Source organism: Lethenteron reissneri, chromosome 44 (genome assembly GCF_015708825.2).
Source record: "Lethenteron reissneri isolate LAM-NWPU_2019-01 chromosome 44, ASM1570882v1, whole genome shotgun sequence".
In the NCBI taxonomy this organism is placed as follows: Eukaryota; Metazoa; Chordata; class Hyperoartia; order Petromyzontiformes; family Petromyzontidae; genus Lethenteron; species Lethenteron reissneri.
The window spans coordinates 10550300-10563700 of record NC_083822.1 but is presented as its reverse complement, the minus strand read 5'-3'; the positions used below and the strand labels follow the sequence as shown (position 1 = coordinate 10563700).

Here is a 13401-nt window from a genome sequence, read left to right as displayed (position 1 = left end):
GGGATCAATCGATCAACTAACCCCACGCTCTAGGTGAAAAGGTGATCCGCGCGGAGTTGATGCGATCCGTGGGGAGACGTCCCCTCAACATCCCCGTCTTGAGGAGGCACACGCAGGTCGACGGATCGGATGGGAGTTGGTGGTGGAGGAGGGGCGCGCGCTGCGAGTGCCGACAGCCCGGTGCCATGCCGGCCCGGGTGAGCGGTCTCCTCCGGCTGTGGGCGAGTGAGGTGGAGTCGGGGTGAGGGGGTCGGGTGAGTGGTGGTGGTGTCCATCCTGAAGGTGTGCGTAGCTGCCGATGCGCAGTCTCCTGGCCATGAGGCTGCGTGAAGACGCCGCGCATTTCCATGCATCGAGACGCCCTGCCGCGGCCCTGAGTGGAAGCAATTCCAGTGAAGAAGAAGAATTCGTAGATATAAAAAAAGAGACGAGTGATTGATTATTTCACTCCCATGGAATACGCATTGGGCTGACGGCATGGTCTCCCAAAGAGGACTTCATGAACATTCGTGAGCGGATTACCCTGCTCCTTTCCGCGAGAGGGCCATTGCGCATCGGATTGTTTTTTTTATTTTAAAGCAAAAATCGTCTATTCCACGTAGAGTTTTTTGTTGGTTTAATTTTTGTTTTCAGCGCACGCTAAGCCGTTAGAAACGGACCCCCTAGCGGGAGACGCTGCCGGGTCTCGCCGCGTGCTGTCCACGTCTCGCAGACCTGGATCGCCCAATCTCGCGTGGCCGCCTGGAGCCGGGGACTCCAGCCAAGACGGCCTCCATGGAGCCGGAGCACGGAGAACCAGGATATGGGGGCTCAGAGCCCACGGGGTCCCAGGAAGGTCGGTCCCTCCACCTGCAGCACAGCTCGAGAGATGGGTCCGATCTGCTCCTGATGGACGTGCAGGATCTGGACGAGAGCAACCCTTGCTTTGACGAAGCCGTCTTCTACGAGGACCCTCCGCCGCGCACCCGCCTGGAGCACCCCTACTCGTCTCTGCCCTCGCTGCCCCAGGCACAGGGCTTAGAGCAGGGTGTCCCCCTGGGCTCCACCTGGTCCCAGCTGCCCTGCTCCCCGACTCCTCTCCATGGCTCCATGCGCTTCCCCGAGCTGGGCTTGCGCGATGCCAAGGCGCGCCCCGTCTCCCCGCCGTGCACGCTGCTGCTCGGCTCCCTCAGTCGGTTTCCGGCAGCCGAGTCGAGTCTCGTCGATGCCGAGTTCCCCAGCGGGAGGTGTCCGGGCAAGGTGAGGAAGGCCGCCGCCACCACGGCTCCGGGGTCGCCGGTGCGCCAAAATTCGGGAGACGCGCCCCGGGGCTCGTCGTACCTGCGTGTTCCCGAGGAGGTGGAGATGCGCGTGGAGGGCGCGCGGCGCCGCCTCTCAGTGGCGCTCAGCAAATTCGTGGCTGGGGAGGAGAGTGGGCGCGGCGCGAGGAAGCTGTCCATCAGCCTCACGGAGCTCACGAAGATCATGAGCGGCCACGACAGTGACGGAGGGGAGAGTGAAGTGGAGGAGGCGATGGTGGAGGTGATGGGCGGCAGCAGTGGTGGAGCGGTGAGGAGACGCGCCACGGAGGACGCGGCCAAGAGCGACTCTCTCGACTGCATCTTCAAGGCGTCCACGGGGAGGAGAGACACGAGACAGGGTCTCCACCTGGAGCTTCAGGACCTCCCAGGAGGAGGACCTCTCCTCAAAAAGTCCTCGACCTTCGCGCACGAACGCACCCCGCAGCGTGGACCCTCCACACCGCCACCTCGTCATCATCATCCACGCAGGGTCGACACTGATCCCGGGCCCTCCGAAAAGGAGGAAGAGGACCCCACCACCACCCCAGGCCCCGGGACCAGGCGTGGAGACCGAGTCCCCTTGGAGGCCCTGTGCCTCCTGTCCCTGTTGGCCTACACGTGGCTCATCTTCCCTCTTCCCCCGCTCCCTTCGGGTCTCCTCCTCGGGGCTGCCTGGGGCTTCGCAGCAGCGATGGGCTCCATGTGGCTCCAGGCAGGGACAGCGGGGGGCCCCAGGGCTCCTGGCAGAGCCTCCAGCCGCATGGGGCACGGGCTTCGAGGACGGGGGAATGTAAAGACCCCGGCAGGACCTCCCGTGCACCAGGTGCGTCACCCAGCAGCATTGGCCCCTTGGCTGGCTTAGAGGGTCACGGAGAGAACGTGTGGGCCACGTGAAATGAGGCCAACCATGTAGACGGTTCGCCAGAGGTACCACTGTGGCCTCGCTCAACAGAACACAATATGGGCCCACCAGGCGTGATGGTATAGCTGTAGGAGCCGTGATGTTTGTGTCTCAAGGTCTTGGCTCTCAACCCCTTCATTGCCAGCGGTCCCCCGAAGTATTGGTGTCTCTTCCATTCTGGAATATCACAGTGTCCTCTCTTGAGCAGTATCTGTTTAGTACTGAGGTCCACTCAGTACGTCGAGTACCAGAGTCCCCGCATGATAGGCATCTCTTAGCTATGAGTGTGCTGTCAGTAGCATTCTGGTAATTCTTAGGCACGAGTGCTTCTTTATGGACACATAACTCATGTTAATAATTAGCGTCGTTGTGGAGAATATGAACAACTAATAAATCAGCAGACAATTAATATTCACATATCTGTCTCTCCACAACCCATCAACCGCAACGCCTTCTGGGAGTGTATAATTGCAGCAGCATTGATTCAGTACATTGTCTCACCAGCAGCAGTCAGGCTGGCTTGAAGCATTGCTGGTAAACTGCCAATCCTACAGGCAAGGACCAGCGTTGATTCAAGCCAAGCCTGATTCTGCTGATGAGACCGGCCCAGAGTTTTTTGCTCATCTTGAATCAATGCTGCTAAAATTATGCACTCCCAGAAGGCCGTGGCGGCTGACGGGATGTGTAAAAGAAACTTATGTTATTGTATGTGGACAGACGGATATGTGAAGGAGACGTTGCTTATTTATGTTGTCCTTCATCAATCGTATTTCTTTAAGTACAGCTGTTGCCTGTACATACATATTTATAATCTAGATTGAAAACTGCTTTTCGTGTTTAGTTTATTGTCCTTCCCCGCACCTCAGATTAGCACGCTTGGCTGCATGCGGTGCGAAATAAGTTCAACATAGACACACGCATGCATCCGTACCAGGTCCCCCCTCCGAGTACCAGTATTCGTTAAATACCAATGTCCCCATCAGTACCGGCATGTCGTGAGTGCCGATACCTGGCGAGTGCCGCTGCGCTCTTCGCGGGTTGGCAGTGACCCGGGGTAGCAGGCGTGACACAGAAAACCTACAGCCTTCACTCAGACGGGATAAGCCTTGCCTGGATTAACACGATCTCATTACGGATGCTACGCTTACAAAGCGTTGACCTTGTGGAGCCCACGGTGGGAGGTCAAATCTGCCGACACGTGTGAGTGTGATGCCATGATGCTGATGATAAGGGTAATGATGGTGACGATGATTGGCAAGAGTGATGATGGAATATTTACGCTATAGTGGATGGTTTGATGGTCATGGTGATGATGAAGATGACGGTAAAAATTATGCTGTTATTATTAGCATGGATGATGGTATAAATTATGGTAGAGTGGATGGTCATGTAATGGCGGTGGTAAGAATAGTGCAAGTAAGTATCGTAATGATGGTAAGAACAATAATGATGTGGTTATTGGTATGAATGTTGATGATAATGATGGTGGTAAGATTTATGATATAGGCTATGGTAAGAATAAATATATAGTAGATGACACGATGGCGATCACAGTGATGAAGACGGTGGTAATATTGATGGTATGTTGATCAAATTGATACTGTGATGATGGTCATACGGATGGTCACGATGATGGATGTTTTTTTTAAATGAAGTCAGTGACGACGATTAAGTTGATAGAAGAATGACATGCTGATGGTCATGACGATGATGGTAAGAATGTCGATACAGCCAGCCATGGTGATGACGATGACGACCCCACGTGTGCGGTGTCCAGGGCTGGATGAACGAGGTGGACGCCTACGACCCGGAGACGTTCCACAGCTCGGCGCTGCGCGGGGTACGCGTGGAGCTGCGCGGAGCCACGCTGTGCCTGTCACGCACCGCGCCTGGCACCAAGGACCCAGAGCCCTGTGGCTCCGGTGGCTCGAGCAGCAGAACGAGGATGCTCGACATCGCCGGGTGTACGGTGCGTTACGTTCGAAAGTATTGCCGCCTCGTACGCTCGAAATTTTGGCGTCATCTGGTTTGGCGTGGGGTCCCCCTGGTGCAAGCAATGAAATGGGGCCCCCTGTCCTCCTACCCTTGGCTTCGTGGCCCAGTGGCTGTGCCACCTGCACACTGGAGAGCTTACTACGCCTCTGAGGTTTATTGCAACTCGCTACTCTACGGGACGTCTGGCAAGAAACGTTACCGAGCTGCAGCGTGTAAAACATTCTTTGACACGTGTCGAGACGGGTACTGCACGATCCGGCCATGACCGTTCGGTGCTCGCTCAGCTGCGTTGGCTTCTGGTTGCCGAACGAATACGTTATAAGGTCGCACTCATTTACACATAATGTGCTTTCCACAAATGAACCACAATACCTTGCCGATTTCGTCAAAGAGCATAAACCATCACGCGAACTCCGGTCATGCTCACTTCTGCAGCTGTCTGGAATGCTCTTCCTTCCGATATTAGGAAGCCACTGGAGCTATGCACTTTTAAATAATCTAGATTGAAAACTCATTTCTTTAGAACTGCTTTTTTGTGTTTAGTTTGCTGTCCTTCCCCCACACCTTCGATTAGCACGGTTGGCTACGTAAGGTGCGAAAGAAGTTCAACGCACATATGTAGAGAGTGCACGCCGCCGCAGGTGTGGTTTTGAATGGAAACGTGTTTTATTTTCTTCCGAGTAGCGATTTCGGATGCTCGTTTCTCCGCAGCTGTCGCTGGCGCCCGCCCGCCTGGCTGAGAAACGAACATGGAGCAAGAAGTACCCCATCGTGCTGGCGCTGAGAGGCGCAGCGAGCGCCGCCGGCGCTGAGGGCGTGCGGAGCGGCGCGGTCCAGGTCGCGGGGTCGGAGGGAGGCGCGGCACTCTTTCTGTTTGGACGTACCGGGCGCGAGAAGGAGGAGTGGTTCCAGAGGTTCCTCCACGTGTCGCAAGGAGCGGATGGAGATCACGCGGAGTCACACGGTCAGAAGAGCTACGGCCTCTACATTCCTGAGAGGGGGGAAAACAAATAGTTATCTTAGGTATCACTTCTGCGGAGAGGAGCAAAGAGCACAGGTTGGCTACCGATTAGCACGGTTGGCTACGAAGTTCAACATACTGTACATAAATTCTAGATTTGAAGCTTTCGTGACTGCAAGGATTCATATTCTCAGGTTTTTCGGTAAAGTCACGCAGGTAAAAAATCAAAACCAATAAAAGTAAAATAAAATAAAAATCACGACGTTTCGGAGGCAACACAAGCTTCCGTCTTCAGGTGGAACCGTCACAGCCCGACAGCTGTATCAAGTAAATCAGAGATTACAGGAGATACCACCTGAAGACGGAAGCTTGTGTTGCCTCCGAAACGTCGTAATTTTATTTTACTTTTATTGGTTTTGATTTTTTACCTACGTGACTTTACTGAAAAACCTGAGAATATACTGTACATACAAAGAGATTGCGAGGTCAGGGGGTTGACCATTTGATGCTGCATTTAGAGGAGAAAATCAATTTAACATTTTCGCCCGTTGGCAGTTATCACCGCAAATTGAAATCCTTCCCTGACCCCGCCGCTTACAATGGTGTTATCAAAGTGGGTCGGCAATCCGTGGCGCACTTTACCACAGATTAGATGGCGAGATGATATGATGGGATGAGACGACATAAGGTCGCTCCTTATCCTCTGCTGCAGTCTGGAATTATATTCTCCCAGCCTCCTTGCCCCTGTTCAAGTCCAGGATCCCCAGTAAACATGCTAACGTTGGGGCAACGTTGGGACGTGGTTGGAACCGTTGGACCAATGTTGACCCAACGTTGGTCCAACGGTTACTGGGTCGAGACCTTCCTGTTTTCCTGTGCTAATGACATCTTATAATGCATCTTATCATTGCATTCTTTTGCGACCAATACTATCCAGGGGGAGTTAGATCTCTCCAACCGACCGGCGTGCTGGAGCAGTAACTAATCGTCACGTTTTGTTTACGTGACAAACCTTGCTAATTGGCTGTCGGGCGGTGGCGGGTTTAACGACACAATGGCACTCATGCGATTTAACCCCCCCAAAAAACCTTTTTTATGATTAAACACAACTGTATTGTACGTAAGACTGCAAATTCTACACGGGTGTAAACAATGACATGGCAGTGGCGTTGACAGGGCCTTGTTGGAGCAACGACCACGGGAAAGACGCCGCTGGGCCACGTGCCCCGCTCAGCTACGAGCGATACATGAAGAGCTTCATCCCCGTGGACGGCCCCAGTCTCCCCCACGGAACGTGCGGCAGCCTGGCCTGCGCGAGCCAGGTGCGACCGCACGCGTCATCGTCACCGTCATACCTCTTCTTGGTTCTTTCAGGTAAAGTCACGTAGTCCTCGACAGACCTGTTCTCCACCTGAAGACGGCTGCTTGCGTTGTGGCCGAAACGTCGTGAGAATTGTTTTATTATGTTTTATTTTTATTTATTTTTATTATTTTATTATTTCCCTTCTACGTGACTTTACCGAAAGAACCAAGAAGATGAATCCCTGCAGTCAGGAAAGCTTTAAACCGTCATACCTGTTACAATATAGTCAAACAAAAGTTTAGTTTAGCATAACACGACCTTTGCTCCCGGTCACCCTGTTCATCTTGACCTGGTGTCGTCTCTGCCCCCCGCCACCCACCACCACCAGGTGGGCAGCGAGGTGTCATGTATCAATGCGCTCATCGGGAGGATCCTGTGGGACGCGCTGACCAGTGAGCAATGGGCACAGCTCATCTCCTCCAAGATCCAGCAGAAACTCGGCAAAATCCGGGTGCGGAGAGGGCAGCTACACCCGCCACCCACCCCGTGCTGGATATCTGTAAAAAAAAAAAGCAATAGCTTCATAGCTCACCGGCTTCCTCCTGCAGTTTGAATGAAGATTGTGATTCTGAACGTGCCCGCGTCTGCAGCTGCCGCCGTTTCTGGACGCGCTGGAGCTCACGGAGCTGGACATGGGCAAGGACGTGCTGCGGATCCTGCGCGCCTTCCCGCCCACACTCGACTCGCAAGGTGGCAACAGCAGCAGCAGCAGCAACAGCAGCAACAGCAGTAGCAGCAGCAGCAACAGCAGCAGCAGCAGCAACAGCAGCAGCAGCAACAGCAGTAGCAGCAACAGCAGCAGCAGCAACAGCAGCAGCAGCAACAGCAGCAGCAGCAGCAACAGCAGCAGCAACAGCTAGTTCTAGATTTGAAGCTTTCGTGACTGCAAGGATTCATATTCTTAGGATTTTTCGGTAAAGTCACGTAGGTAAAAAATGTAAATTTAAATTAATAATAACTGTCACAGCACGCTTGCTGTACAGCAAGCGTGCTGTGACGGTTCCACCTGAACACGGAAGCTTGTGTTGCCTCCGAAACGTCGTGATTTTTATTTTAGTTTTATTTTACTTTTATTAATTTTAACTTTAAAATTTTACCTACGTGACTTTACCGAAAAAACCTAAGAATATAAACACCAGCTGGTGGCTACGTATGCCTTTAATCCAGCACTGTGGAGGCAGTGAGGGCCGGTGGATCGCTCTCTTCCCTTCCCATGGAAGGGAGCGAACTCCCATCCCAATGGACGTCAGGGTGCCATACCATAGCTTTCCAGGAGAATGGGGTCCAGCAAATGTGCAACTCCACCGCTTTCATCTGTAAGGGATACAGTGTTTCCCCCTTGCACATTTGGGTTTTATTTTGGTGATCCGGTTTCCTCTCACGTGTAAACACTCGTAAATTTCCAAATAACACCTTCCTATATAGAGGATCTCAGAGCTTTGAGGTGGGAGTTTGGCGCCAGCTCACCGCCTGGCTGCTGCCTCCCAGAGGTCGCAAACGGGTTTTGATTCCTTACCCGTACCCGTACCCGGCCGCACCAGGGTCGCAAACGGGTATCGGGTACCTGATTGCGACCTCTGGGATGAAGCCATGTTGCAGGCGCGGGTGGGTTGATTCTAGGAACTTAAATTGTGAGAAGAGACAAGATGTTGGGAAATGAGTGACAAACAGTTACTCACCAGTGACTCACGGCCTACCCGTACCCGTACCCGGCCGCACCAGGGTCGCAAACGGCTACCCGTACCCGGCCGGGTACGGGTAGCCGGGTATCGGGTAGGGTACGGGTATCGGGTACCTGGTTGCGACCTCTGCTGCCTCCCCAGTTCCTCGTGCCTCCAAGTCGTTCTCTCTCTCTGCGCGAGTGAGCGAACGCTCTGCGGCACGTGACCGGTCAAAATGATTACCATGGTGAACAGTAACGATCAGAGCCTCATTTTTCACTGAATATGCATTGGGTTGCTGGCAGCACACTGGAGTGCGTGCGGCACGCGACTGGTATCCACAGCCGTAGCGAGCGGTCCGCGTCGGATGTGCGACGCCCCAATCCTCTCCTCCAAAAACGCACACGGATCTGCCCTCTTTGTATTATTACACGCTTTCATTTAACTCACTCTGTCTGTTGTTGTCGTTGTTGTTGTATCCTCAAATCTTGTAACTCAATTTTAACCCACTTCCCAATGTGGTATCGACTGCAAACTCGGTGCTGTATACTTATGTCATACTGATGACTATACTATATTCTATCATAAAAATATATATTTTTAAACATTCTTTTTTATATGTTATGTTTCGGCTTGGGTCTAATTGTCCACGGTCAACTGACGTTGGCTGTAATTGGCCACGGTTCCTTACGTTATGGCAAGCTTCGGGGCCACTTCCTGGAGTCGTGGAGTTCTGCCATTACGAGTACGGTACATTTCATAAAGTGTGTGTTTAAAAAAACTTTTTTTAAATATTACTTTTCCTTTCACCGTCGCCCAGGACTGTGGGTGGAGCTGGACGTGAGCTACAGTGGCTCCTTCGAGATGACTCTGGAGACAAAGCTGAACTTGTCGAAGCTCGACAAGGAGGAGGCCGAGGGCGGAAGAGCAGCGCAGGATTTGGATCGCCGGTACGTCGCCACTCTGAGCACCATTGTCCTCCCCTCGGTCACGTGACGTGTGACGCGCGTCGGCCACGTGCTGCGTGTGGCCGAGTGTTTGTCTGCTGGCGAGCGGCAGCATAGTGGCGAGGGCGCTGCAACTGCGAAGCCGACCACCGCCAGAAGTGGTCCCTAGAACTCCCCCAGGTGGACTCAGCCTTAAATGGGCACCTGGTGCGGTGTGTACGCATCAGCGGCGGGGGCGGAAGGCTGCGTGCCGGCCATGGTTGTGGCCACACCATCCCTTCGTGTGCCGTGCTGGCACCTCATGGGTGCTGACGGACAGCAACATGGTCACAAGGGGGAGTCTTTGCGCGTGCTGAGTGCACTGCACGTGTACGTGTGTGCTGTTTGCGTGTGTGAATTGTGTTTGCTGTTCGCAGCCTGCGTGTTTACATGTATGCACGGATGGCTACGTACGGTGCGAACGAAGTTGTACATTTGTGTGTGTGTTTGTCCTGTGTGCACGTTCAGCACACGTGCCTCTGCGTACGGTGTCCTCCCCCCCCCCCCCCCCCCCGTGTCATCCCGCACGACCCGATCGCGCCCTTGCGTGCGCTACGTGCAGCCGCAGGTCGCGCGCGAAGACCATCGAGGACAGCGAGGACGAGTCGTCGGCCGAGAGCTCCCTGGACGGCGATGACGGCGGCGACGGGACGGAGGCCGTGCCCGGTGGCCAGGCCGAGAGGCGAGAAGCCACGCCGAGAACGATTCGCGCCGCGTGCACTCGGCACCACGGCGGCGCTGCGCCTCTTCTGGCGAACGCTTCAGGGGGAGCGCAGAAGCCTGCCGAGTCGGGATGACTTGAATTAAACATTTTTTTACTGCCTCGGCAGTGCCCCCCCCCAAACCAATTAATTAAAGCTCCACATATTTGTTGATGACTTTTAATTTTTATTATCAGTTAAGGCTCACTGAGCTCTGTAGCTCTTTTTCATTAGCGACCTGACCCCAAATGACAGCTCAACGAAGTGGCTTAAACGCGTGGAAACGTACAGCAGCCAAATACTCGAAACGCGTGACGTTGATTCTAAATGTGGAGGGAAAAACCAGAGGGCCCGGAGAAAAATCCACGCGACCACGGGGAGAACATGCAAACTCCAAATATACAGGCGTCAGGGTAGGGATCGACCCCACGACCTCCTGTATACCAGGCGAGGGAGTTAACATCTCGCCACCGCGGCGCCCAGGTCTCTGTTTGTATTTTATGTTGTTTTGGGAATCAGCACGAGCCCAGTGCAAAAACGCCATCCGGCACGCCAAGGCCCAGCGAAGGGGGACATTGGTGCTCGGTCCCCCACCCAGGTGGGGACTTCGTGCGAGAACAAGAAAGCTTATTCGGGGAGGGAAGAATGGGAGGAAAGATAACTAACCTAACTAACCTAATGGGGTAAAGGGGGGCTGGGAAAGGGAGGGGGGAAGGAGATGGCGGGGGAGGGGGGGGTCCCCTGGCTGTTCTCGTAACACGCAGTGCGCACACTGCTCTGCAACATTTACGAATGGATACATCTCTTGGCTTCATGCTCGCGGGATAATGGGACTAACATTGGGGGCGGAGGGTGGTGACGGAGTAGGAAACGTGTACTTAGGAGCAGTGCATGTTCTCGCCGCCGCTGACCACCTCCGCGCACTCCGCCGACGCTGCCTCTGCGGGGTGAGTGACGCTGACGCAGCCTCCGCGGTTCCCATCACCGGTGCTGCTTCCCCTTCCCACAGCGCGGACGTGGCGGCGGCGGTGGGCACGGCTCGCTGGAGCAGCCCCGGCCTGCTCGGTCTCCTGGGGCGGCTGGCCCGCTCCGACTGCCTGCGGCGCGCGGCCGAGAACCCGCTGGTGCGTCGCACGGTGGCCGGCGTGTCCAACACGCCGCTGGCGCTCACCGTGGCCGTGCACCACTGCTGGGGCACGCTGGCGCTCAACGTCCCGCCGCCGCCTTCCGACAGAATCTGGTCGGCACACCGCGCGTTCCCAGCCCGCGACGCGCGCGCGCGCACACCGCGCGTCTGCCTGCACACACGTCGTTGGCAAACACGTGGCTCGCACGTCTATCCCGGTGAACGTTGCGACGTTGGGACAACCAAAGTTGCCCCGACGTTTGCATGTTTACGGGGATACCCGCCGCCTTCACTAACCCGTACTGACCAGCGTGGTGAAGCAGGGTCATATGACCACTTTGCACGGCGTGGGGAACACCCCCCCTCCCCCACTTCAGCAGTGTACAGCTGCGTCGTGTCTCTGTGAGCGTGCGCTGCGGCTGCGACCCATCTCAGTCAACCCGTGGCACCTGGGTCTGTCCGGTGACTTCCTGCCAGCGAGCCTTCGACAGTTCACGTAGCTTCAAAGTGCACGTCTAGCCTGGCACAACTAAATTAAACTATAAACTATTTATTTTATTTTTACCAGGTAAGGTCCACTGAGCTATGTAGCTCTTTTGCAGAAGCGAACCTGGCCACAAATAATAGCTGAACGAAGTGGCTAATCAATTTGGAAATGTATAGCAACCAAATACTCTCAACGCGTGTTTCTAAACGTGTAGGGAAAACCCGGAGGGCCCATGAGAAAAATCAACGCGACCACGTGGGTAGAGACACTCCAAACATACAGCAGGCGCCAGGGTCGGGATTGAACCGACGACCTCCTGTATACCAGGGGAGGTAGTTAATTGTCCAGCCCTCCTCCTCTTACCCATCTCGCCACCCCGGCACAAGCGCTGTGGTGACGTCGCCGCCACTCAGTGGCGAACTGCAACAGCTGTTGGCATCGTGGCTGTTGAATGCGCCACGCAGCGTCGTGATCGACTCTGCGTGTGCTGTGGGCAGGTACGGGTTCCGCGAGCCTCCCCACCTGGGCCTCAGAGTTCATCCCAAACTGGGGGAGCGGCACGTGACGTTGGCTCACATCACGGACTGGATCGAGAAAAAGCTGGAAGTGGAGTTTGAGGTACCGTGTAGAATCCGGCGGCGATTTGGGGGTGGGGGGGGGGGGAGCAGGGGGCCTGGAGATGAGCGCCACATAAGTGGGGCTACGCGGTGGGCAGTAGCGGAATCCGTTGTTGTACTGTACTTCTATGCTCCCCGCATTTACTAACCTGCACCGAAAGGTGTGGTGTAGTACGTCACAATGGATGAGAGCCACATGGAGTGGCCCTCATCCATTAGTGGACTGAAAAAAGGATTGTACATGTAATGGATTATAGAATATACAAGTACATAATATTAAAATATAAAATGTAATTATTCACATTATCTCTTGCGTGTTAATCGTAACCATGTTTTCCTTTGTGTTTTTGTTTTTTTAGAACAATTTTGTAATTCCCAACATGGACTGACCTTCAAATTCCCATGATGCACCCTGCTACAGATGCGCTGCACTCAGCTGGAGTCGTCTTCGCTGCCCAGGCCGCCGTGGGGGACCCCGTCAAAGTTCCCATAAACCCCCGTGGAGTTTCCGTGAACGCCTCTCACACTACAACTACAACAGTGCTTACGCAAGGGTAGCCGCCTCCTAGGTACAACAAAACGGGACATATTACGGGAAGAAGAAGATGATCTCTCAATGCCGGACGAAGGGAGAGCTGCATGTTAAAACGTCGTCTCGAGTCGTGTATTATTTATAACTGACAAAAATTGGGACCTTTAATGTCCAAGAAAAAATTGACAGATTTTCAGATATCTCAGGACGGCTCGTGTAAAAAGAAGACGACGATCCCTGGGTCAACCAAGACTGGTGGCAGCCGAGGCTCCCGTAGTACTCAAGACCACGTCGCTTTGTGATGCCTCCTCCTCTAATGGACTGCTTCCTGGGCCTGAGCGGTGGCACTGAGGCATCAGCTGCCACTGGTGCGATGTGCATCCATCCCGTCCAGGAGAGGGGGGTCGTTTTGACGACTGCAGTTCGGCGTGTGCGGGTTTTTTCTTTTCATATTTACAAGCCGCCGTACGCTGGCCGTAAGAGTCGACGGACAGCCTCGGTTTGCTGGGATGGGAAAGTGCGCGGACGGAAGCAGAGTGCGGCGAGAGGGCAAGAGGTAGGCAGGGGCTGAGTCCGCGAAGAATCTTGGAGACGCCGAGTGCCACCTCAAACAGAGAGCTTTTTGCGGCTCATTTCCAAGAAGAAAAAAAAAACCCTCGTGCTCCCTCCAAGAGACCGTGGGCTGTATCAGCCTCCGAGAAGGCCGCGGACAAACAAGAAGCAGGGAGACTCATCGGACAAGAGGGGGGTTGGAGAGGCGGGTGGGAGGGTGCGGAAATTCCATCCCTCTC

At 54.4% G+C, this 13401-nt stretch overlaps 1 protein-coding gene across 1 annotated transcript; it reads left to right on the top strand.

Annotated features, from left to right (window-relative positions):
• The first annotated feature begins 255 nt into the window (after positions 1 to 255).
• TEX2 (testis expressed 2) lies at positions 256 to 13263 on the top strand. The gene is given in 12 exon segments (XM_061569720.1): positions 256 to 2103; positions 3959 to 4327; positions 4888 to 5140; positions 6302 to 6459; positions 6829 to 6951; positions 7091 to 7190; positions 8982 to 9111; positions 9710 to 9934; positions 10564 to 11088; positions 11959 to 12079; positions 12438 to 12464; positions 12466 to 13263. Coding segments are annotated over 12 exon segments (3531 nt in total). The 5' UTR covers positions 256 to 774; the 3' UTR covers positions 12637 to 13263.
• Positions 13264 to 13401: the final 138 nt, after the last annotated feature.